General features: G+C 49.1%; 2 protein-coding genes and 3 pseudogenes across 4 annotated transcripts in view; all 5 read right to left on the reverse strand.

Moving 5' to 3' along the window:
* Positions 1 to 299: 299 nt before the first annotated feature.
* LOC143675672 (uncharacterized) lies at positions 300 to 4794 on the reverse strand. Its single transcript, XM_077151746.1, has 6 exons — positions 4734 to 4794; positions 3720 to 4281; positions 3483 to 3624; positions 3079 to 3380; positions 2011 to 2197; positions 300 to 508 (listed from the first exon to the last, which is right to left on the reverse strand). Exons 1-6 carry the CDS (start codon positions 4792 to 4794, stop codon positions 488 to 490), a joined length of 1275 nt encoding a protein of 424 aa, XP_077007861.1. The 3' UTR covers positions 300 to 487.
* A 4668-nt stretch (positions 4795 to 9462) lies between these two features.
* On the reverse strand, positions 9463 to 10253 carry LOC143675673 (nuclear pore complex protein Nup153 pseudogene; annotated as a pseudogene).
* Positions 10254 to 10256: 3 nt separating this feature from the next.
* On the reverse strand, positions 10257 to 10856 carry LOC143677422 (nuclear pore complex protein Nup153 pseudogene; annotated as a pseudogene).
* Positions 10857 to 11024: 168 nt separating this feature from the next.
* On the reverse strand, positions 11025 to 18481 carry LOC143677420 (nuclear pore complex protein Nup153 pseudogene; annotated as a pseudogene). 2 transcript variants are annotated; one of them, XR_013172602.1, is made up of 4 exons: positions 18368 to 18481; positions 17213 to 17396; positions 16407 to 16563; positions 11025 to 14538 (listed from the first exon to the last, which is right to left on the reverse strand). The product of XR_013172602.1 is annotated as a nuclear pore complex protein Nup153 pseudogene, transcript variant X2 (transcript). The 2 variants fall into 2 exon arrangements; XR_013172601.1 differs by lacking the exons at positions 16407 to 16563; positions 17213 to 17396; positions 18368 to 18481 and having other exon boundaries at positions 11025 to 14830.
* Positions 17482 to 23400, reverse strand: part of LOC143677421 (DNA-directed RNA polymerase II subunit RPB4-like) — a 97657-nt gene continuing 91738 nt past the window's right edge. Inside the window, exons 6-7 of the mRNA XM_077153358.1 lie at positions 19967 to 20062; positions 17482 to 18639 (exon numbers count right to left, since the gene is read on the reverse strand). Of these exons, the coding sequence (XP_077009473.1) occupies positions 18561 to 18639; positions 19967 to 20062 (175 nt within the window). The 3' untranslated portion in view covers positions 17482 to 18560. The remainder of the gene's footprint in view (positions 18640 to 19966; positions 20063 to 23400) is intronic.

Raw genomic sequence — 23400 nt, forward strand, 5'->3', positions numbered from 1 at the left:
ACTCCCCCCATCACCCCAGCCAGCCAATGGCTGCCCCCCAGCCCCCAAGGGCTTTCCTTGGGTAAGTCCCTGTTCCAGGACACACTGCCGTAGAACTGCCAGTCGAGGAGAGGAAAGTGCCTCCGTGCCAAACACCTGAGCCGCAGGCCAGCCCCAGGGCACATGGGGGATACGCGGCCACGACACGGGGGCCACCCCGACCTGCCCAGTAAGTCACTGACCAGCGCGTCTGATCACAGCCGGGGGCTCCTGTGCCCTCGGGCAGACATGAGAAAGGACCCAACGTAAGACAGACGGCCTCTGTGTCCAACAGACACCTTTAATGGACACGTCTCCATGCAACAGCCATGGTGCACAGAGAGCCAGGCCACGTGGGCACAGGGACAGATGAGGGGAGAGATGAGGGCCAGGCAGGCGGTGTCCACGGGCTCCACTTCACCATGCCACGTCCTCGGCACTTTCAGCCAAGCACTGAGCAAGTTGGCCATCAACGTCCAGCTGGGACATCCTGCGGGTGGGGACAGCTGGTCACCCACTCGCTGGGGAGAGACACGCCCTCGCCCTTCCCTCTGGACACTGACCCCAACTGCCCCCGCAGAGAGAGCTGACTGCTGCCCCCTCCCATGAGTGTCCCTCACCCGCCCTCGTGCCCTGCTGTAGGGCCAATGCTGATGTAGGTGGAAGTCGGGGTGAACCCACGACACACCCAACCAGCTGCAGCTGAGAAAGGGGTCTGGGGACCACAGGCAAACAGCTCAACCCCCAGGCTGTACAGACTTCCTGGGCCACCCCAGCCGAACGTCCAATCAAGCTGCTGCTTTAGTGTCCTTGTAGGTTCCTTGCAGTGGGCTGGGAAACACGGGGCACTTGCTAGGGATGCGACTTCTACCCCAGACCACCTGCAGGGGATGGGGGGGTGAAACCAGCCCTCCGGGGCCCTGGGAACCCCGCTTCCTGGTAGATCTGCCAGTCCCACCAGCCTCGAGCAACAGCTGCAGGCAAAGACCACAGCAGAAGCAGAGACCACAAGCGCAGGCACTGTGGGACGCAGGGGGCTGAGGCCGGGCAGGCCCCCACCGCCCCTCGCACACTGGCCGCCATCGGGGTCCAGGCTGTGGTGAGGCTGGCAACAGCTTTCCCACCCCTGGCAGATGCTGCTCTGAGTGCAAATTCCAAAGGCCACCGGACATCCTCAGAACCAGTGTCCTGGCACATCCCCAGGCCAGCAGAGGGGTCACTGCCCAGTCGTTGTGGTGGCAGCCCTGGCGGGAAGCCCCTGGGAAGCGTCCGGCCATCCTCCCTGCTCCAGCCTGCTCTGCTCCCTGCCTTAGTGCTCGGCCAGTGGGTGAGTCCTGAACTCGGGGCCGCAGCCGAGTTCCCCACACTGTGGTGGCTTCGGGACTGAGTCTCGATCAGCACCCAGGCCTCCTCCCACCCAGAAGGGGACGGAGCACAGGTTCTGTCTCCCCTAGAAGGAAGCCCATAGCCTGTCCCGCCTGCCCCCCCCCCTCCGGCTGCTGGAGAGGAGCTGGGCGGCCCCTGTTAGGTGACCAAGGGGCGGTGGGACCTGAGCTTGGTCTGTCTGCTCCAGCGTTCCCAGCTGCAGGCAAGCCCCTGGGGTTCAGCGCTGCACCCGTCCTCTTCTCGGAAAGCCCCAAGAACAGGTCAAAGTGAGCCGTTCTCCAGGGTGGCTGCCAGATGCCATCACAGCCACTAACAGGGGCACCTCCCAATTCCTCTAGCCCAAGGTTCCTGCCGTGCCCCGCCCTGCACCAGCACAGAAGTGGGCGTCCCTGATGGCATGGGGCACGCCTTCTCCCCGGCCACCTCTGCACCCCAGGGGCCGGTGTCCGACCGAGGTGTTCGCGGCGCCGGGCTGAGCTGGACCTGCCCTGAGTGTCGCCAATGGCCCAGCTCGAGGGCCTCAGTCAGAACTCGAGCTGCTCAAGCAACTGCTCCACAGGTCGAGGCCAGGCTGGCCTTCCTGTCTCAGGAATCTTTTCAACCTACCTGGAAACGCAGGTGACCCAAAGACAGGGAACAGGAGACGGGCAGCGCGGGCCTCTGCGGGGCGCCCTCACATCCCTTAGACTGCCCGTAGGACAAGGCTGCGTGCTGGGCAGGATGCCAGACGTGAGGGCCTGTGTGGCCCTGTGGGCATCGTTGGGCACTGCCTCCCTGCGCCCAGGACCGGCGGCTGCGTCAGGTAAAATTTAAATCAGGAGGATCACGACCGCGCGCCCTCATGCACGAAGCATGGTGTCGCTGGCACAGCGCAGGCCGAGGACCCTCAGGGGCACGTGGCCTTCCCACCCCTGACCTCGGGGCTTGGCGCTGGGAGCGCCGGGCCCTGTGGAGGAGCCCCGCACCCGACTTCAGAACCCGAGTCTCGCAGCTGGAAAAGGCGCCGTCTGAGCAGTTCCCGGGAGCACTCCGGACCGTGTGTCCTGACGGCAGTCGGGTCTGCTCCCGGAGCCCTCGGCGCCCCGAGGAATCTGCGCCACCCGAGGAACCTAACCCGCGTCCCAGGGACAACCGCGCCGAGCTGCTAAGGGCCTCTCGCAGCCTGCGAGTCACTCGCTGGGGCTCGGGCTCCTGGCACGCGGGATGGGCAGGCCCACAGCCCCATGCTGCACAGCGGGCGTCTAGCTCCTTGGCAGAATCAGGGTCCATCCCCAGGACTCAGAAGACAACGCCTGAATGTCTCCATTGGGTCCACCAAGGACGAGGCGCCTCGGTACCAGCGACGAGGACTTTTCTCTTAAGAGTCGACAACCTGAGCCCTGGGAGCCCAGCACACCTGGGGCCATTGGGGCCGCCTCTGCTGGGGGGCGTGGGGCCAGGGCAGTCTAGGCCCCGGCAGCCCCGGGGAGGGCAGGTGGCTGGCAGCCAGGCCATGGGCCACCGGAAGGCGGGCAGCAGCATGAACCCTGCCCTTCGGCCCATTCTATCCCTAAAACGTTACCTCAAGGGGTCACAACTGGGCAGCGCTGAGCGGGTGGGGGGCCTTGGCCTGTGGACGAGGGCTGTGGCTTCCACAGGGTTGAGTCACCCAGGGAGCCTGGTGGGGACACTCACGTAGATCCGAAGGGGGCCTGGCACATGGGACAGCTCTCCAGGGCCGGCGGCTCCTCCCCCGATGGCAGCTCCTCGGCACTGGGGTCTGCGGGCGGCTCAGGCGTGGGGTGAAGGCGGGGCGACGAAGCCGAAGACACCGACAGGGACCCCGGGTGCCGCCCCGCCGCGCAAGGCAGCGAGGAGGAGCGGGCCAGGCCCCCTGCGGCCCCTGGAGCCGGGGGCAGGGGCGTCCAGAGAAAGGCCCGGGGACCCACCGTGAAGACTTCCGGGGGTGCCTCGCAGTCCGGGCCGGGCCGGGGATCCTGCGAAACGGCTAGGTCGTCGGGGCCCGCCCCCCACCGCGGCCTGCCCGCCCCGCCGCCTCGGGCTCGCGCCCCCGCCCCGGAAGCCCCACGTGGCCCCACCTGGCCTGGCGCGGCGGGCAGCGGCGGCAGCGGGTCTCCCGCCGGGCTCGGGTCGGAGCCCGCGGCGCGCAGCAGCGCGCTCCACAGCTGGTCCCGCTCGCTCGCGGCGTCGCCGAGGAACCACGACGGGTCCCGAGGGCGCCTGGGGGGGGAGGGCGGGGGGCTCAGCGGGGGCGCCCACGAGGGAGGGGCGCGGGCGGCGCGGAGGCACCTGAGTGGGGGGCGTGGGGCGAGCACCCAGCCCGCGGCCCCGGCCCGTCTCCCCCGTCCCCCGCGGGCGGCCTCCGGCGAATCAGCCTGGGCGGCGGCCTGCGCACAGCCCCCGGCGACTCCATCGGCCGCCCCCGCCTCCGCCCCCGCCCCCGCCCCGCGCGCACGCGTCCGGCGGAAGTGGAGGGAGGCCCGCCCCGGCCCGCCCCGGCCCGCCCCCGCACGGTCTCCAGCCGCCCGCGGAGACGCCGACCCTGGGGGACGCCTACCCCAGCCTGGCCCCTCGCCGCCCTGCGCCCCAGCCGCGGGTGACCGTCGGAGCGGAAGACCCCCGGAGCCCACTCTTTGGGGAAACTGAGGCTGGGCGCCTTCCGTCGCCGCCGCGGAGGCGGGGCAAGGGCGCGGAGGCCATTTTCCAGAGGGGCGGGGGCGGCTGCCCTCCCAGAATAGCGGTCGGGATCTCCCACCCCCAGGGGTCCCTTCCCTCCTCCCGAGCCCTGCCGTAAGCCTCGGAGGAGGAGGAGGAGGAGCAGAAAGTGGGGGTGCTGGAGGTTCGGGGGCCCCGCTTTCCGCCCCGCGGCGTCCGGCCCTGGCAGAATCCGTAAGGAAAAGAGACAACCCGAGCTTGAGGGAGGGAGTGGGCGCCATGGGGGAGCCCAGGGACGCCCCGGCGGGCCCCCCCCCCCGGGACGTGGAGGGTCACCACGCGGTGGCAGCAGATGCTCAGGCACACCCACGCCCTTCCCGGGCCTGCAGCCCTGGTCACAGCTGCCCCTGCAGGGGCCTCCCGGCCCACCCCCAACTTTCCAGGGCCTGGGTCTTTGGGAGGGGGGTGCCACAGGCAGATGTCACTCCCCTGTGGGGCCTGCTGGGACAGGTCCCCCCACCCAGGCCTACCACCTCGGCCTTTCTGGGCACCCCTCATTCAGGGCTCTGGGAAGGGGGCCCGGGAGCTGGAAACGCAGGGTGGCCTCAGGTCCCCTGGAGGTGTGGGGCCCGCAGGCCCTCCTGAGCTGGGCTCAGGTCTGTGCCCTCCTGCACACTTGAGCCCTGGAGTCTTGGGCCAGCGAGGGGCGCCCCATTTTGCTTTGGCCTTCGCCATCCGGATGCTCATTCACCCCCAGGCTCCAGGGGACAGGGCCTGGCCTCGGGGCCAGTCTGGCACCAGCTGACCGGACTGAGAGCACCGGGCAGCCGTCTGGACAAAAAAAGAAGAGGCTATGGAAGCTCATCTGATTCCAGATATGATGATGGAAGAGGGCCACCAGGAAACCCTCCCCAAAGAGTGGGTCGAATCAATCATCTGCGTGGACCGAGTCCTCCTCCAATGGCTGGTGGGTGAGGAAGGTCAATGTCTGCTCTAAAAAGCAGACAATTGAACATGCACACTCACAGCGGAAGGAAACCATTAAGAACAGGAGGGCAGACCATGCTGGACAAATAGAGGAATGTGTGTGTCTAAACAGGAATTGCTCTGTGTCCTCACACAGATGAGTGAGGGCGTGCTGGGAATTCCCTCTGCAGGGATCTGGCAGGATTGACATGCGGGTATAGAAGTGCACATGTTTTGTCTCATTTTTTTTTATAGTTTATTAAAGTATTAATATAGTTTTAATGAGTAAATATTTTTAGTTTGCAAAACCAACTCTTCATGTTTATATAATTAAAACACATAAACTTTGAATCTGAAGAAAATAAATAAAAGACTGTATTCGGAAGGGGAAAAAAAAAAGGCCTGGAGCTGGGCCTCCTGGTCTCCTGGCTGCTCTGGCCAGTCCCCCTCTGGTCAGCACCCGGCCCCAGGAAAGGCGGGGGACTGGAGGCCTTGGGTGCAGAGGAGAGCCGCGGTGACCCCGCACTGGGGAGCAGGCGCTGCAGGTGCCAGCATGTGTCGGGAAGCCCCACCCCTCCCCTAATCCCGCCCATCCGCTGGCTTCCCAGACAGCTGCCCGCCCGACCCCGCCCCCTGGCCCAGACAGAAAGTCTCCTGCGGCCTTTAGGAGATGCGCTAGGGGCACCCCCACCTCAGACTCCTCCAGGTGCTGTGGAAAACGGCCAGAGCCACTGGAGAGTTGAACTTGGTTAGAGTCTTCTCCGGAGCCTTATAGAAAGTTTAGCGTTAATTGGGAAGTTATTTCTCTTCAGGAGGACTCTTGCTCTGCAGAAACCATTTTTTTAGGACCCTCAAATCAAGTAGTCATGTTTATAAAAGAATATTCCACTGCTTTGGAGTGGACACCTCTGGGTGATTGTGGTCGCTGTGGGGGGGGGGGTCCTCGGCTCAGCTGAGAAGTGCAGAGGGGGTCAGGGGTCAGTCTCCGAGGCCGTGTCATTCTTTGTTCCCTTGGGCCCATTGGAAAATGATGCTTTTGTGGACAGCAAAGCGGACCCCTCCTCAGCTCCAAAGAGCCTCCTCCAGAGCCTGGCGCTGTCTGCTGGGCACTGGCACCTTCCTCTCCAGGGCCCCTGGCATCCCTGGAGTGGCTGTGCCTGTCCTCCCCGAGGTGGGGGTGGTGATAACACCCCCCCGGCCTCTGGGCCTTTCTGGAACATTCCCATCCGATTTCTCGCAGGCGGCCTCTGCCCCGCGGCCGCCCTGCTTGCTGGGTTTCCATGCAGCACCCCTGGGGGCACGCGCACTCTTGGGCCACAAGGGGCAGCCCAGCACCCCTACAGGCAAGAGTGGCCTCAGGGGGGTGGGACTCCATTTTCAAACCCCAACCCCGGGTGGTTGGTACAGGCAACAGGGCTGCCCCCGGGGCAGGGTCCTCAGGTCCTACCCGCCTCTGGGTCTTCGGGAAGCTGAGACCCTGCAGCAGCCTTCAGCCTGGGTCACGGCAAACTCCCCGAACCCCATGTTGTCAGGTGCCAGCTTCTCAGGTCCGGCTCTTGGACCTCGGGGCTCAGAGGTGGGCACTGCCCCCAGCCACGCCGTCCTGCCACCGCCTGGCCGCCTGCCTCAGGCCACAGGGGAAGTGGCAGCTGCCTTGTGCTCTGTCACCCAGCCTCAGGCCCACATCTCACAGTGGGGCTCAGACATGGCCGGCAGCAGACAGGTGCCCCATGGTTCTCCACGGTCTCCCCAAGTCTTCTCTGACCGCTGCCCCTTCCCCACCCCTCCAACTCTACAATTTACAGGTGAAGGGGCCTGGCTGCCAGCAGGAGGGGCTGGCTGGGGTCAGCAGCTGGGGCCACGGTCCCTGTGACAACCTCCAGGCCCACATGAAGCAGTGGGGGGGCTGGGGAAGGAGGAGGTACAGGAAGGTGAGAGACCCCCAGCGACAAGGGAGGTGAAGAGGCAACGGGAGGGGCCAAGGGGCAGGGGTCAGGGACAAGGAGGAAGGGCCTGGGGTGCCCTCAGGGTACAGCCACCTGCCCAGGCCACTGCAGCCAAAGCTGGGAAAGGCCCCCAACCCATCTCACCATCTACAGCCCCTCCCTGTGTGGCTGAACTCCCCCTGATTCACCTCCCCAGTCGGTGTCTGGGGAGCACCCAAAGCTAGGGTTTCTGCGGGGCACCCCACCGCCGTCCTCACTCAGGCCAGCCTGGTGCTGACCTGTCCACGCTTTCCAGCTGGAAGGTCTCCAATCCCCCACTGGGTTCAGCCACCCAAGCTGCGGAGGGGCCCAGCTGACCCCGGCCCACCCTGGTTCCTGCACCCAGCGTCCCTCCCCCTCCCCCACAAGCTGACCCCCAGCGACTCCCCAGGGTCCACACATGTACCCCGCAGTTGGCAAGGGCAGCCGGGCCTGGACACAGTGCCCGTGAGTGGATGGCGCTGCTGCCGTGCGGGGCCTGCTGGGCCGTGAGTGGGGTGAGCCGTGGCCTGGAGTCCGGGCCTGGCACATCCTGAATGGACTCGCACGAAGAAAGGCTGCCCTTGACTCTCAGACACCTCCTCTGAGGAATCCGTCCGTGCCGGACGGGCCCCAGGACAGCCAGTTCCCTCCAAGGGCAGCATCTGGGGTCTGCGGAACAGCCGTGTCTGGGGGGGATGGGCAAGGGGGCGGCCGGGCCCGCGGACTCCTGCCACCTGTGGGATCCCCCATCTCAGTCTGCATGCCCAGGAGTGAGGGGTGTAGGGAAGAGAGCGGGGGTGGCTGCCCTGGGCCCGCTGCCCCTGGCCCCTCAGGAATGGTGGGTGACAGGCCTGTGCTAAGCTGGCTAACGGGCCATGGGGGTGGCGAGCCCCCGATTGTGGATTTTAAGATACAGTTCCATGTTCCCAGATACTAGTGCTTCCTTTGTTTCTCACCTGAGACCTCAAAAGCAAGTGTGGTGAGAAAAAGGGGGAAGAGAAATGAGATAAAGTTTCAGTGGCTGAGAGATTTCCAACAAAGTGGGGAGGTTATCCAGGTTATTCTTATACATTATATAGATATCCCTTTTTAGTTTATGGTGTTTTGGAGTGGCTGGAGGGAAATATCTGAAACTAGTGAGCTGTGTTCCAGTAGCCATGTTTCTTGATGATGATTGAACAATGATAGAGCTTTCACAATGTGACTCTGTGAATGTGAAAACCTTGTGTCTGATGCTCCTTTTAGCTACTATAGTAACAGAAGAGTAGAACATATGGAATAAAAATAAATAATAGGGGGAACAAATGTTAAATTTAGTTTGAAGTGCTAGTGGTAAATGAAAGCGAGGGGTAAGGGGTATGGTATGTATAATCTTTTTTTCTCTATTATCATTTTATTTCTTTTTCTATTGTCTTTTTATTTCTTTTTCTAAATCAATGCAAATGTTCTAAGAAATGATGAATATGCAACTATGTGATGATATTAAGAATTACTGATTGTATATGTAGAATGGAATGATATTTTAATGTTTTGTTTGTTAATTTTTACTTAATAAAAAACTTTTAAAAAAAAAGTCATCATGTCCATTTCAGTACATATAAAAATATTTGCTTAATGCTTTGTGCAATACTGATTTTTGTCCAAACAAAATTATATCAAAAAAGCCAATAAATTCACATCAACAATCCTCAATTTTAAAAATAAATGGATTAAGGCAACTTTGAAATTTCCATAATAAGATCTGAGACAAGATTAAACAACAAAAAATTTCTAGCACAAAATTAAAATTTCAAGTTCAAGATTTATTTTATGCCAAAAAAGTATAGAAACAAAATAGCATTTACACATTTTATAATAAACAATGAAAAAAACAAGGTAGGTGATAATCATAACAAGGAGAATATAGAAATAGCATATAATTATTAAACTGAGAACTAGATAGATCTAACAAGTCCTGTGCATGGGCCAGTCTTAATCAGGCTTCTTCTATCAGAAAATTTTAGTGCCCCATGTACCTAACTCACTCACTTCACACATACACAGCATAAACTCAGCATAGAAATCATTCATTTCAACACCCTCTAATAAATACAAAACTCCTGAAATATAACTACAACCTCAAAGAATTCCATAAATGCATATCAATGCACATGAATGGTGCAAACAAAGAGATTTTACACAAAGTCATTCATGTTTGGCCTCTATTCTTGTGTACAGCCAGACCATGTAAAATCAGTGAGTAATTTTCTGGATCATATAATATTCTTGCTGAAGAATCAACCATCAGTCCGGCTATTTTTTTTTTTTTGGAAGGGGTGAGGCATAAAGAAAGAGCGAGGAGGAAAATCTCAAAATTAAAGATGTCTGGCAGATCTCACTTCGGATAACTCCAGCACATAGTATAATCCCTTATCTGAATGCAGGGAACCAGCTCTTGTTAATAAAACTATTGGGTATAAAACCATTGTGACTATTTCCCACATCTGAGAGCAGTCTTTATCTTACAAGCAGAAGATGAAGTTCCAGAAGAGAAAACATATCTTTCCCATTTGACTCCACTGTAAATGCTGCTGGAGACTGGTTAAATAGAAATCCTCCTGAGCCTGAAGGCTGGGCTGGGGCTACAGGTGTGTGGCAGATTTGCACCAAATGTGAACACTCCTGATGGATTATTGTTTGTGAAGTTGAAATTTGTAGTGCTGATGCCAAGTTGGAAAACCAAATTGGAATTAGGAGTTGTTCCAGAGCCAAATGCAGACTGACTAGGCTGTTATGCAAACACAGGAGGCTCGTACTGCTTCATACTGTGCCAAAAGTAGGTGGTGGTTCAGGCTGAGAACCAGTTGGAAATAATGCTACTGAAGATGATACAGATCTAAAGCCTGGGGGATTCGGCCGGTTGGCACTTTGACTTTATGCGAATGTTGGAGACTTCTTAGCACCCAATGCTGGACTGGCAGATGTTGAAGGTCCAGTGCCAAATACAAAGGAGGATCCTGAAGAGCTAGATGTGTTTGTAATTCAAAGTTGAAACCAGAGATTGAAGTTTATTGGCTGACTTCCCAGACCAAAGACAAATGGGGTGACAGCTCTACCAATGCTAGATGAGGCTGCTGGTTTCTTATCTTGAGAAAATAGCAAAAATTGATATTTGCTGGATTCAGTAGAGTTACCAAAGACAGAGCTGCACACAGGATTGCTGACCTGTCCTAACACAAAGGTGGCCACAGGTGGATTGGAGGAAGAGATGGTGCTACCAAAATGCTAACAGTGATATGAAACTGCAAATTTAAAATCTCCTATGTGTTTAGAAAATTTAATCCTCCACTTATAGAATTCATGGACACAGAATCTGATGACACACCAAATTTGAAGCCTCCTTTAAAAGTTTCCAGTGTTTGTTAAAGTCTGAGAAGGCCCAGAAGGGGATGATGAGATCACAAATTTGAAGGTTGAGGATGCTGGATTTGAAAATGAACAAAGCCTTTAAGCTCATATTTTCTCCCCAGCTTTGCACTTTCACATGCTACACATTTGAAAGATTGCTTTATTCTCTCCTAGGCATACTTCACAGTCCCAGCTTCCCTCTGGTTTCTTAAACTTGTCCAATTCCAGCTGCCTTCCAGATGACAGCCAGCCAGCTAGAGTGCTGCTACTTGAAGCAGGTACTAAACTCTCTGGTTTTGCAGACATACAGGACACATCCTGATTTTCTTTTGCATTATTAGAAAGGCAGCCTATTGGACACTCCTAAGATTTTGTGGGTCTTTTGAGCTCATCTCCAAATCCAAAAGTACCAGTGGTCACAGGGCAGCTAGAAGATGAAGCAGTCATATTTACAGGCTTTCTGAAGCCACTGGCCATGTAAGAAACCACTTAACACCAATTCCAGGTTTGGCTGTTTCACAAGCAACACATCTTACTGCTTCAGGTTTGTTGTGCACTAAACAGGTATCACAATCCCATATTCCTACTGCTGGCTTACATTTGTGTCCAAAGCGTGACCCTGATGCAGAGACAGTTGGTTTGCCATTTATATTTGATGTCACAAATCCAGTCTGTTTAGCAGCTTTGCAGCTTCACAGACCAGGCACTTCTGTTCAGCAGCACCTCTTGATGGCAACTTTGCAGCTCCACAGACCAGGCACTTCTCCGGAACTTTACATGTTTTGCGCCGCAGTGAGGATTGACCTTTTAAATTTTCCCCAAGTCCAATTACACTAGGAGTAAAGCTACTTATTGCTGGTTTTGTATCAACTACCTGGCTTGTCTGGAATAGACATGTTTTACGCCGCCGTGATGACTGACCTTTTAAACTTTCCCCAAGTCCAATTACACTAGGAGTAAAGCTACGTCTTGCTCGTTTTGTAGGAACTACCTCGCTTGTCCGGAGTAGACATGCTTTACGCCGCCGTGATGACTGACCTTTTAAACTTTCCCCAAGTCCAATTACACTAGGAGTAAAGCTACTTGTTGCTGGTTTTGTATCAACTACCTGGCTTGTCGTAGTATGCTGAGCAGGAAAAGGATCTACCTTCGGTGATATGAAACCAGGGTTTCCCACAAAATCTAGGACATTTCCTTCTTTCACAGATTTTACTTGGCTAAAAAGGCCTTCACAAACGTCATCCGGTTTCTTCTTACAGCTTGTATTATTCACAGAAGTGATATTTTGACCTGAAGTATTTATCACTGGGTCTGAAGTACTAGCGGTGTCAGAGATTTCTGCTTTTGTAGCAGGCACACTAGATGGTGGAGACTGTATATCTGCCTCAGTGACATTTACAACTGGAGATGAAACTCTGAACTCAGGAATGCTTGAGTTTACAGGCCATGTAAGTAACCACTGAACACCAATTCCAGGTTTGGCTGTATCACAAGCAACACATCTTCCTGCTTCAGGTTTGTTGTGCACTAAACAGGTATCACAATCCCATGTTCCTACTGCTGGATTACATTTGTGTCCAAAGCGTGACATTGATGCAGAGACAGTTGGTTTGCCATTTATATTTGATGTCCCACTTCCAGTCTGTTTAGCAGCACCTCTTGATGGCAACTTTGCAGCTTCACAGACCAGGCACTTTTCCGGAACTTTGTTCCGGAGTAGACATGTTTTACGCCGCCGTGATGATTGACCTTTTAAACTTTCCTCAAGTCCAATTACACTAGGAGTAAAGCTACTTATTGCTGGTTTTGCATCAACTACCTGGCTTGTCGTAGTATGCTGAGCAGCAAAAGGATCTACCTTCGGTGATATGATACCAGGGTTTTCCACAAAATCTAGGACATTTTCTTCTTTCACAGATTTTGCTTGGCTAAAAAGGCCTTCACAAACTTCATCCGGTTTCTTCTTACAGCTTGTATTACTCACAGAAGTGATATTTTGACCTGAAGTATTTATCACTGGGTCTGAAGTACTAGTGGTGTCAGAGATTTCTGCTTTTGTAGCAGGCACACTAGATGGTGGAGATTGTATATCTGCCTCAGGGACTTTTACAACTGGAAATGAAACTCTAAACTCAGGACTGCCGGTCCTGCTTGGAGAGGTCATTTGTCCCTTATTTGTGTCCCGTGATGATTGACCTTTTAAACTTTCCCCAAGTCCAATTACACTAGGAGTAAAGCTACGTCTTGCTCGTTTTGTAGGAACTACCTCGCTTGTCCAGAGTAGACATGCTTTACGCCGCCGTGATGACTGACCTTTTAAACTTTCCCCAAGTCCAATTACACTAGGAGTAAAGCTACTTATTGCTGGTTTTGTATCAACTACCTGGCTTGTCGTAGTATGCTGAGCAGCAAAAGGATCTACCTTCGGTGATATGAAACCAGGGTTTCCCACAAAATCTAGGACATTTCCTTCTTTCACAGATTTTACTTGGCCAAAAAGGCCTTCACAAACTTCATCTGGTTTCTTCTTACAGCTTGTATTACTCACAGAAGTGATATTTTGACCTGAAGTATTTATCACTGGGTCTGAAGTACTAGTGGTGTCAGAGATTTCTGCTTTTGTAGCAGGCACAGTAGATGGTGGAGATTGTATATCTGCCTCAGTGACTTTTACAACTGGAGATGAAACCCTAAACTCAGGACTGCCGGTCCTGCTTGGAGAGGTCACTTGTCCCTTATTTGTTAATGGTTGTGAAGGACTGATGGGTGATGGAGAGGACGGTGTGGCTCCAGAGGAACTTGAACTGCAGACAGTCAGTGAAGAACTGGTGATTGGTGGAGAGATTTTTGATAATACCGGTACTTCCATTCCCTTTTCCTTTGGCAATTTAGTTGCAGCAAAGTGTGTTCTGTCTTGCCTTGTTTTGCTGCCTCCATTCCCTATTCCAGAAGATAACCCGTTGGCTGCAGGTAGATTGAAATTTGGGCATGGAAATCCACTTTCTTGTTGTCTATTTTGTCCTGGTGTCACACTTTTTTCATACTGAGTATTGTGCTTGTACTTGTCAGCTATTCTTTGATAAGTCTTTCTCAATTTATGAGTAAGGATCACAGATGGTTTTAAATGAACAGCGTGATTTGTTGCTATGGAAACTGGCTTTGGGATCAAAGGTCCCTTAACAGGGGGATACTGAGAGTCCAGCTTAATCTTTTTATCCTGAAAATCTGTGGAATATATATCACTTCTATCAAGATAATTCACAGCTGACGAAACAGCAAAAGGTATTTTTTTTGCATCCTGTAGAGGGCTGGACATCTTCTCTAAGGATTGTAATATTCGCCGAGCTGCTAAACTAGTCACACCCAGAGATTGTGCATTGAGTTGCTTAGCTTTCATCTGTCTTCTAACTGGTGCCTGGTAAGGAGTACTCCGTAGTTGAGACCATCCTGCAGGAGCTGAGGCACCACCATATGTTGCTTTTCCAGGATAAAAAGAAGAATCCCCAAACTGATTTGTTTGAAGGATCGAAGAATTCCCAAAAGAAGAGGGATATGTTTCAAAGGCAGACAGGTTGAATGCTGGGTTTTTTGAGCTGGTGGCAATGTGCTGTGGGGCAGCTGGAGAAGTCTCAGGCTCTATGGAGCACAGAGGTGGGACTGAAGGATACTTTGCAGCAGCTATATCTTTATCAGAAGCTCTTGAAGAAAAATCACTGGTAGTTGAGCTGTTATCATCATGCTGATTTTTCTTTAGAAAGGAAAATCCAGAACCGCCAATTGGCAATGCCAATGATACAGTCGACCGGTGGTATAAGGCAGGGGATTCCAACACGGAGAACCGCAGATGGCTCTGATGAAGAGAAGGCCTTGTTGACACATCTGCATGACTTGAAGCAGAGCTAGTTGTTGAAGGTTCTTCAGTATTATCAACTGTTGGTGCAGGAGTGATCCTCCCATCACTAGTACTGGAGCTCTCCTCAGTGGCCTGCGTGAGACGCTCATCTTCTCTATTTTCCTGCCCACGTGGTACCTCCCCTGTGTCTGCTGAGCACCCGAGTACATCTTCATTCGTGTTGAAGTATCTCTGCAGCCATCCTGGCACAATATTCCTTATGGATTCTGTAAGCCTTCTAAGCATGCCCCCATGCCTCGGTCGCCCCTGCATATAAGGCTTAATCAGCCCTTTGTGGATAGTTCGTGTCCGGATCTTGCCGCCGCCCCTCCCCAGTCCTCCGGCTCCGGAGGCCATGGCGAGGCTCTGCGGCTCTTGGTCGGGCCGGCGACCGGGCGGGTAACGGGGTAGGTGAGAGGGGCGGGAGAGCGGGGAGTGGGACCTTGGGGCAATCCCCCACCCGGGCTTGGCCCAGATGGCCGCCCGGATGGGGACACAGCACCCCGGGGACCGCGAGGTTGAGAATACGAGCAGAGCAACAGTGCTCACTGGCAGAGGGGGGGCTTGGCAGTGGAGAGACCACGAAGCTGGCTCCTGTCCGGTAGTCCCCTGCAGGAGCCCCCGTCTGTGACATCACGGTCTCCATGGAGATGCCCCGCAGAGAAAGACTGGGAGGCTCCTCGCGCTGCTGAGTTCCAGCTGGACCCACGGCCTGTTCTTTTCCGTTGCTCAGGTGGTTGCTGCTGCACCTGAGGCCCCCCGGTGCCGCCCGCCTTCCATACCCCTTTGTGCACAGCTCTGCCTATTCCATTGTTTTTAATGAAGATATGTCCACATTTATTTCAAACATAATTCTATTGAGCACTTAATATACTATAGCACATTGTGAACATAACTTTTATATGCATTGGGAAACCAAAAACAACGTGGAATTCACTTTATTGCAATGTTTGCTGAATTGCAGCAGTCTGGAACCAAACCTTCAATATCTGGGACCCCCTGGATAAAGATTACAGGCTGCCTAGGGGTTAGTTTAGGGGGCTAAATAGTTCTAAAATTCTTTATTAAGAAAACAACACCACTATATGCTTCACCCCATGTCCTTCTCCCACAGGAAACCATTTTGATTGTTTTACACTTTTTCCTGGGTGTGCCATCTCCATTTCATCCCTAAGAGCTAGCTTGCCTTCTTATGCCTAAGCCCTGCGATGTCAGAAAGAAAGATAGATGTTAAAGATTGATATAGTATAATCTAGGAATGCCTAGAGTGTATAATAATAGTGAAATGTACAATGTACAAATTTTAAAAATGCTTTTGCATGAGGAAGAACAAAGGAATGTCATTATTGAAGGGTGCTGAAAATAGATGGTAATTAATATTTTAAAATTTCACCTTATGTGTGAGACTAAAGCAAAAAATGTCTGTTACAAAATTTATATTTTGACTAGTGCATTTCCTAATATAACTTATGTAGATAGTTTGATTGAATGCCATAAGTACTTGGAATCTCAGGTAGGACATGAGAGTTTGTTGGTTTGTCCAGAGTGATGCCCCGATGAATCCCAGAGTGATTTGATCAGTGACTGGAAAAGTACCTGCAAAGCCCCCTTCGGGGAGTGGTGAGAACAGGGAGAAATTCAACTTCCCCAAGTTGAATTCTTGATATTCTCACAAGCAGTGTGAACAACCAAAGTTATAGGCTAAGCCCCCAGTCTTGTGGTTTGTTCATATGTAACTTAACCCCACAAAGGATAGGTCAAGTTTACTTAAAATTTAGGCCTAAGAGTCACCCACAAGAGAGCCTCTTTTGTTGCTCAGATGTGGCCTTTCTCTCTCCAACCAACACAACAAGCAAACTTACCACCCTCCCCCTGTCTACGTGGGACATGACTCCCAGGGGTGTGGACCTTCCTGGCAACGTGGGACAGAGATCCTGGAATAAGCTAAGACTCAGCATCAAGGGATTGAGAAAAACCCTAGAATGAGCTGAGAATTAACATCAAGGGATTGAGAGAACCTTCTAGACCAAAAGGGGGAAGAGTGAAATGAGACTATGTGTCAATGGCTGAGAGATTCCAAACAGAGTCGAGAGGTTATCCTGGAGGTTTTTCTTATACATTAAAGTAGATATCACCTTGTTGTTCAAGATGTAGTGGAGAGGCTGGAGGGAACGGCCTGAAAATGTAGAGCTGTGTTGCAGTAGCCATGTTTCTTGATGATGATTGAACAATGATATAGCTTTCACAATGTGACTCTGTGATTGTGAAAACCTTGTGTCCGATGCTCCTTTTCTGTACCATATCAACAGACGAGTAGAACGTATGGAATAAAAATAAATAATAGGGGGAACAAATGTTAAAATAAATTTAGTTTGAAATGCTAGTGATAAATGAAAGCAAGGGGTAAGGGGTATGGTATGTATAATCTTTTTTTCCCTATCATTTTATTTCTTTTTCTGTTGTCCTTTTATTTTTTTCTAAATCAATGCAAATATTCTAAGAAATGATGAATATGCAACTATGTGATGATATTGTGAATTACTGATTATATATGTAGAATGGAATGATATGTTAATATTTTTGTTTGTTAATTTTTTAAAATTAATAAATGAAAAAAAAAAAAGCAATTCTGAAATAGGTTACCAGGGGCTGAGAAGAGGAAGTTATTGCTTAATGGGTACAGATTTTTTGAGGTGATAAAAAAGTTGGGGTAATGAATACTGGTGATGGAAGCAAATTACTGTGCAAGTAATACTACTATACAGTTGATAGTGGTTAAAATAGGATATTTGAAGTTGTACATTGTTAGTACAATTTTAAAAATGTTTGGAAAAAAGTAATTCTGGAGACTTTGTTTCTTTTCATAGTCTGATACAAGTATCAGTTGCCACACTACCAAATTTCTGCAGCAATTTTTATCTAGAGAAGCAAGCTGGCTAACCATTTATATCTGTTCATGTGCTGGAGATAATGATAGCTGCCAACTTTAAGTGAAGGCACACTGTGTGTCACACACCATTGGGCTCTTTATACATCAAATCTTCTCAGAAAATCCATGGGGTAGGTAGGTCCTATCATTATGCATATCTTACAGTTGAGAACACTGAGCCTCCCAAGAAGTGAAGCTGCCCAAGGGAAAAAAGATAATTGTAACACTGACCAAGAATACTGGTAACTCAGGAACCATGTTATTTCCAAAAGAGCAAAAACTTCTGAAAACAAGAGTATTTTATTTTTACTTTAGCCAGCAGTGTTGGTAAAAAAAACTCTCAACTTTCAAAGCCAACTGTGTTCTGTCCCCAGACTTCTTCTTGGATCATGAATTCATATCCAGCTGACAAGTGCTCCAAAGAAAAGAAACCCAAATTGTGAGAAAAACATTCCTATTTCCCATCAGAAGAAAGCTAAGAAAGCTCCCAGCATTTTTCCTGAACTAGCCTTGGAGCAAGTGGCTTCATCTGGAATGGCTGAGGAAAGGCCAACTCTCTCCTTCCCAATCACCCCCACCAAAGAACACCAGTTGCTCACAGCAGTCGCAGAATCTATACTGGATGCCCTCGAAGAGGAAGAGACTTCAAAGTCAGACCTATAAGGTCTGGCCTCTGAAGAAAAAAAATCTTGATTTGAGCTAACCAAATCAGTGCTTCAGGACCACTTATTCCAAATTCACATTTTGCCAGACATTCCAAAAGAAAGGCAAAGTATCTGCCTCACTTCAAGGCTATGGCCACCCCCAACATGCTACACTGTTGTCTTCAGGTGGAACTGCTTTCCATGGTGAACTTTTTCTCCTGGGTTAGGCCCAATGGTGCTGAGGGGATCTGGTCACTAACAGTCATCGTTTCTTTAAGAATTCCAAACCACATACTTGTCTGGTTTAATTCTTCCTTTTTTTATCTTTTCCCCAAAACCTGTTTTACATCTTCTAGCCTAGTTTCAAAACTACAAACACACTGAAACTAAAACAGGAAACACAAAAATAACACAGGAGCCAAATACCATGGTATGAGATAGTCAATACTGTAGCTTATACTCAAATCGTCCCACCTCAGCCTTCTCAGAGGCTGGAGAAAATTTAGCATGCTCAGGAACTCACAGACAGCCATTGCAAGGTCCCTCCAAGACTACATGGTCACGTGGGTCCAAGAGCCCAGTTTGAGATGGCAACAAAACCAACATCAAGCTGTGTTTTTCTCGCCATAGGAAGCCCGTGTGTTTTCTGGACTAGAGTTTCTGCCCCAGCTCCAGGGCTGGAGATGTCAGCTCCAAGTAGCAGTGAGGTCTGGAAATTAATACTGAAAGCTACGTTTTGTCTGGATATCATCAAGAATCTGTTGCAGCTCCTCATCTTCAAATCGCCCCTCCAGGCTACAAGAAAATCAAAAGAAAGGGATAATTAGTGATTAAAGGGTCTCCCCACACTCTTCTTTAATGCACGCTTATCTATGAGCTTGCCACACATTCTGTTGTTATTTTCTACTTTTTTTCAAAGAGACAAAGAGATTATTACTAGGCACATAGTAGGAGAGCAGATAGCCTACCAGCCCAAGATCTGTCTCCCAGAACTGCAGTAATTCTGGTAAGTTTTTATTAAAGAAAAAGATGGGCAGGGTTTAGGGTAATGAGAACAGTGGCCCCAGATGATGTAATTAAAGGTGACCTAATTATTGAGCATGTGCAGATTGATTACATGCTTAGTCACAGAACATATGTTAAGAAAATGGAAGAATGGGGTACAGGTGACTTGTAGGTTGAAGTCTAAGCTACTGCACATGCCAGGCAGGTCCATTTTGGTTAGATTCAGTCTTGGTTATCAAGATAACTTTGGAGTTGGGGTGAAACCCACTGTATATTTATGCATAAGCACTTTTTACTATATATTTTTTCTATCTGTTTCTTTTCCTTTTATTTCAAGCATATAAAAGGTAATACAAAATAAGTTAACCTTAACAGTTAGCCCTATTTGACTTAGATTTCTTTACTAAAACCTGACAGAAACTGATGGGCCTTGTGTATGTTGTCCCATCCTAGTACCTTCCCTTTTTCCCCCAGAAGTAACCACTATCCTATACTTGGCATTTATCATTGTTATACAAACCTTTATATTTATTATACATAAGTATCCATACACAATATATAGCATTATTTTTCAACTTTATAAGGAATGGCATCATAAACATGGTTTCTTTCTGCAACTTTTTTTCTCTCAAAATTAATTTTAACACACATTCTATGCTGTTTCAACTCTTTAATTTTTTTTTTTCTTTTTTACGTGCATGGTCCAGCAATCAAACCCAGATCTTCTGCATGGAAGGTGAACATTCTACTGCTGAAGTACTCTAGCTCATTAAAATATTTACTGCTGTAAAATCCACATTGTATGAAGATATAATAAGCTATTTATCAATTTTCTTGTTGACTGACATTCGGCAAATTTCTGTAACTACTAACCAAGCTGCAATGAACACTGTAATATATGTCTTCTTGTAAACCTGCTTGAGAGCATATACCTAGAAATGGATTTTTGGATCACATGGCATTAACTTTACTAGATGGAGCCAAATTCTCTCAAAAGTTACTGCAACAATTTACACTCTTACCATTCTTCCTAACATTTGGTGTAGTACGCCGGCCGTATATACCTAAATTTTAACCTTAATTTAAAATTTAGAATTTCTTACCTCCCACTACTAACCTTGGTATGAGGGCCTTGGACTCCTCAGCAGACTCTGGGCAAAGATTGGCCAAACAGGCCAACTCAAACTTATGAAGCTTTTTCTGGAGCAACAAGCTGATCATAGGAAGAGAATCCAAAAGAAAAGATCAGAGACTGCTCCACAGGAAAAGGGGGCATCAAATATAGCTAGCAAGGAAAAAGTAGAGCACTCAAAATCCTTCTACTATGTCTAGGTATGGCTGCAAAATCCTACTTTCAAATCATCTCCTATACCTAATCCTGGAGAACAGGGAAGTTCCAGTAAATCAGCCACAGGCCAAAAAGGGCAGAGGACTACAAGTTTTGAAAAGCCTCTATATGTACAACTCAGGAACTTAAACTTTTGCCCAGAATTTTGTCCTCTGTTCCCTGCTTTTCTTCAGTTTCCTTTCATTTTAATTTTATGTCAACCAAAAAATGCAAACATTCTTAACTTATGATCATTCCGTTCTACATATATGATCAGTAATTCACAATATCATCACATAGTTGCATATTCATCATGATGATCATTTCTTAGAACATTTGCATCAATTCAGAAAAAGAAATAAAGACAACAGAAAAAAATTCATACATACCACATCCCTTACCCCTGCCTTTCACTGATCACTAGCATTTAAATCTAAATTTATTTTAACATTTGTACCCCCTATTATTTACTTTTATTCCCTACGTTTTTCTTGTCTGTTGATAAGGTAGGTAAAAGGAGCATAAGACACAAGGTTTTCACAATCACACAGTCACACTGTGAAAGCTGTATCATTATACAATCACCTTTAAGAAACATGGCTACTGGAACACAGCTCTACATTTTCAAGCAGTTCCCTCCAGCCTCTCCATTACATCTTGAATAACAAGGTGATATCTACTTAATGCTTGAGAATAACCTCCAGGATAACCTATTGACTCTTTGGAATCTCTCAGACACTGACATTATTTTGTCTCATTTTGCTCTTCCCCCTTTTGGTCAAGAAGGTTTTCTCAATCTCTTGATGATGAGTCTGAGCTCATTCTCGGATTTCTGTCCCACGTTGCCAGGAAGGTCCACACCCTTGGAAATCATGTCCCACGTAAACGGGGGAAGGTGGTAAGTTTGCTTGTTGCGTTGGCTGAAGAAAGAGGCCACATCTGAGCAACAAAAGAGGTTCTTTCAGGGTTGGCTCTAAGGCCTAATTTTAAGTAGGCTTGACCTATCCTTTGCAGGGTTAAGTTTCATATAAACAACCCCCAAGATTGGGGGCTCAGCCTATTGCTTTGGTTGTCTCCACTGCTTGTGAGAATATCAAGAATCCTCCACTTGGGGAAGTTGAATTTTCCCCCTTTCTCACCATTCCCTGAAGGGGACTTTGCAATACTTTTTTACTCACTGCTCAAATCACTCTGGGATTTATTGGGGCATCACTCTGGACAAACCTACAAACTCTTATGCCCTACTCAAGGTTCCATGTACCTATGGTGTTCAATTAAGCTGTCCACATAAGTTATATGAGGAACTGCACTAGTCAAAATATAAATTTTGTACCAAATAAACATTTTTTTGCTTTATTCTCACACATAAATTAAAATTTTTAAATATTAATTACCATCTATTTCAATACCCAGCACTAATGACATTCCTTTGCTCTTCCTCATGCAAAAACATTTTAAAATTTGTACATTTAGTCACTATCATTATAGGCATCCCTAGACTATACCATCTCAGTCTTTACTGTCTATCTTTCCTTCTGATTTCATTTGTGCCCCCAGCCCTTCTCCCTCTGTCATTCTCACATTCAGCTTCATTCAGTGTTTTAACATAATTGTACTGCAGTTAGGTAGTATTGTGCTATCCGTTAATGAGTTTTTACAATCAGTCCTGTTGTACAATCTGTACCCCTTCAGCTCCACTTACCCAATATCTCACCCTATTTCTATCTCCTGATGGTCTCTGTTACCAATGAAATTCTCCACATTTACTCACTAATGTCAGTTCATATCTGTGGTAGTTAGATTCAGTTGTCAACTTGGCCAGGTGAAGGCACCTAGTTTTGTTGCTGCAGACATGAGCCAACGGTATAAACTTCATCTGTTGCTAATTACATCTGCAGTCAGCTAGGAGGCGTGCCTGCTGCAATGAATGACGTTTAAATTAATTGACTGGTGCTCATTAACGGATAGCACAATACTACCTAACTGCAGTACAATTATGTTAAAACACTGAATGAAGCTGAATGTGAGAATGACAGAGGGAGAAGGGCTGGGGGCACAAATGAAATCAGAAGGAAAGATAGACAGTAAAGACTGACGTTTGAATTAATTGACTGGTGCTTAAATGAGAGATCGCAATGTAACACAGCCCAAGCAGCTCGGCATACCTCATATCTCAGCTCTCGCAGCTCAGCCCAGGCCTTTGGAGGTGCAGAAAGGAATCACCCTGGGGAAAGTTGCTGGAACCCAGAGATCTGGAGAGAAGGCCAGCAGAGATTACCCTGAGCCTTCCCATGTAAGAAAGAACCTCAGATGAAAGTTAGCTGCCTATCCTCTGAAGACCTAGCAAAACAAATCCCCTTTTATTAAAAGCCACTCCATCTCTGGTGTGTTGCGTTCCAGCAGCTAGCAAACTAGAACAATATCAGAGACCATACAGTATTTGTCCTTTAGTTTTGGGCTAATCTCAGTCAGCATAATGTCCTTAAGGTCCATCCATGCTGTTACATACTTCATAACTTGATTCTGTCTTACAGCTGCAAAATATTCCATCATATGTATATACCACAGCGACTTTAGCCACTCATCTGTTGATGGACATTTTGGCTGCTTCCACAGAGTACCATAAATTTATCAGATATTTTGACTTGAAGGAAATTCTCTTTTTGTAAGAATCAAACTAAGCTTAGCTCTCACGAGGATGACACAAGCAAGGAAAAGGGAGGGCCTCTGATGTAAGCTTAGAATTGGCGCCAAATCCTTAATGGCCAGGGTCATTACAAATGTAAAACATAATAGAATGGGGAAACTTAGAGGGGGAAGCTCAAATTAGTTAGATTTCCAGGATAGGCTGTAACCCCTAGAGTATTCAATCAGTGGAGAAACAGGGGAGGGTCTGTGGGTCAGGCACAGGTATACCTTCTTGCGTTTCTACTATTTGACTCGCCAGCCAGCCACCATTTTGTGTTAGGCTAGGTGCCCCTTCTCACAAGATGAGGAATAAATTTTCTCCTCCACAATTGGATGAACGTTTGTTCTCCTTCAGTTACAGTGTTCTAACATCTTTAACATTTATTTAACGATTAATAAATACAGGCATGCCTGCCTTTGTGCAAATATATGTTAACTGCATCATCCTTTAAATGTACTAGAAATGTTCAAACTACATAAAGGAATGTTAATATAAGACAGATTTTCTCAATCCATCTCTTAAAACAGAGCTTATT

Source organism: Tamandua tetradactyla, chromosome 3 (genome assembly GCF_023851605.1).
Source record: "Tamandua tetradactyla isolate mTamTet1 chromosome 3, mTamTet1.pri, whole genome shotgun sequence".
Taxonomy (NCBI): Eukaryota; Metazoa; Chordata; class Mammalia; order Pilosa; family Myrmecophagidae; genus Tamandua; species Tamandua tetradactyla.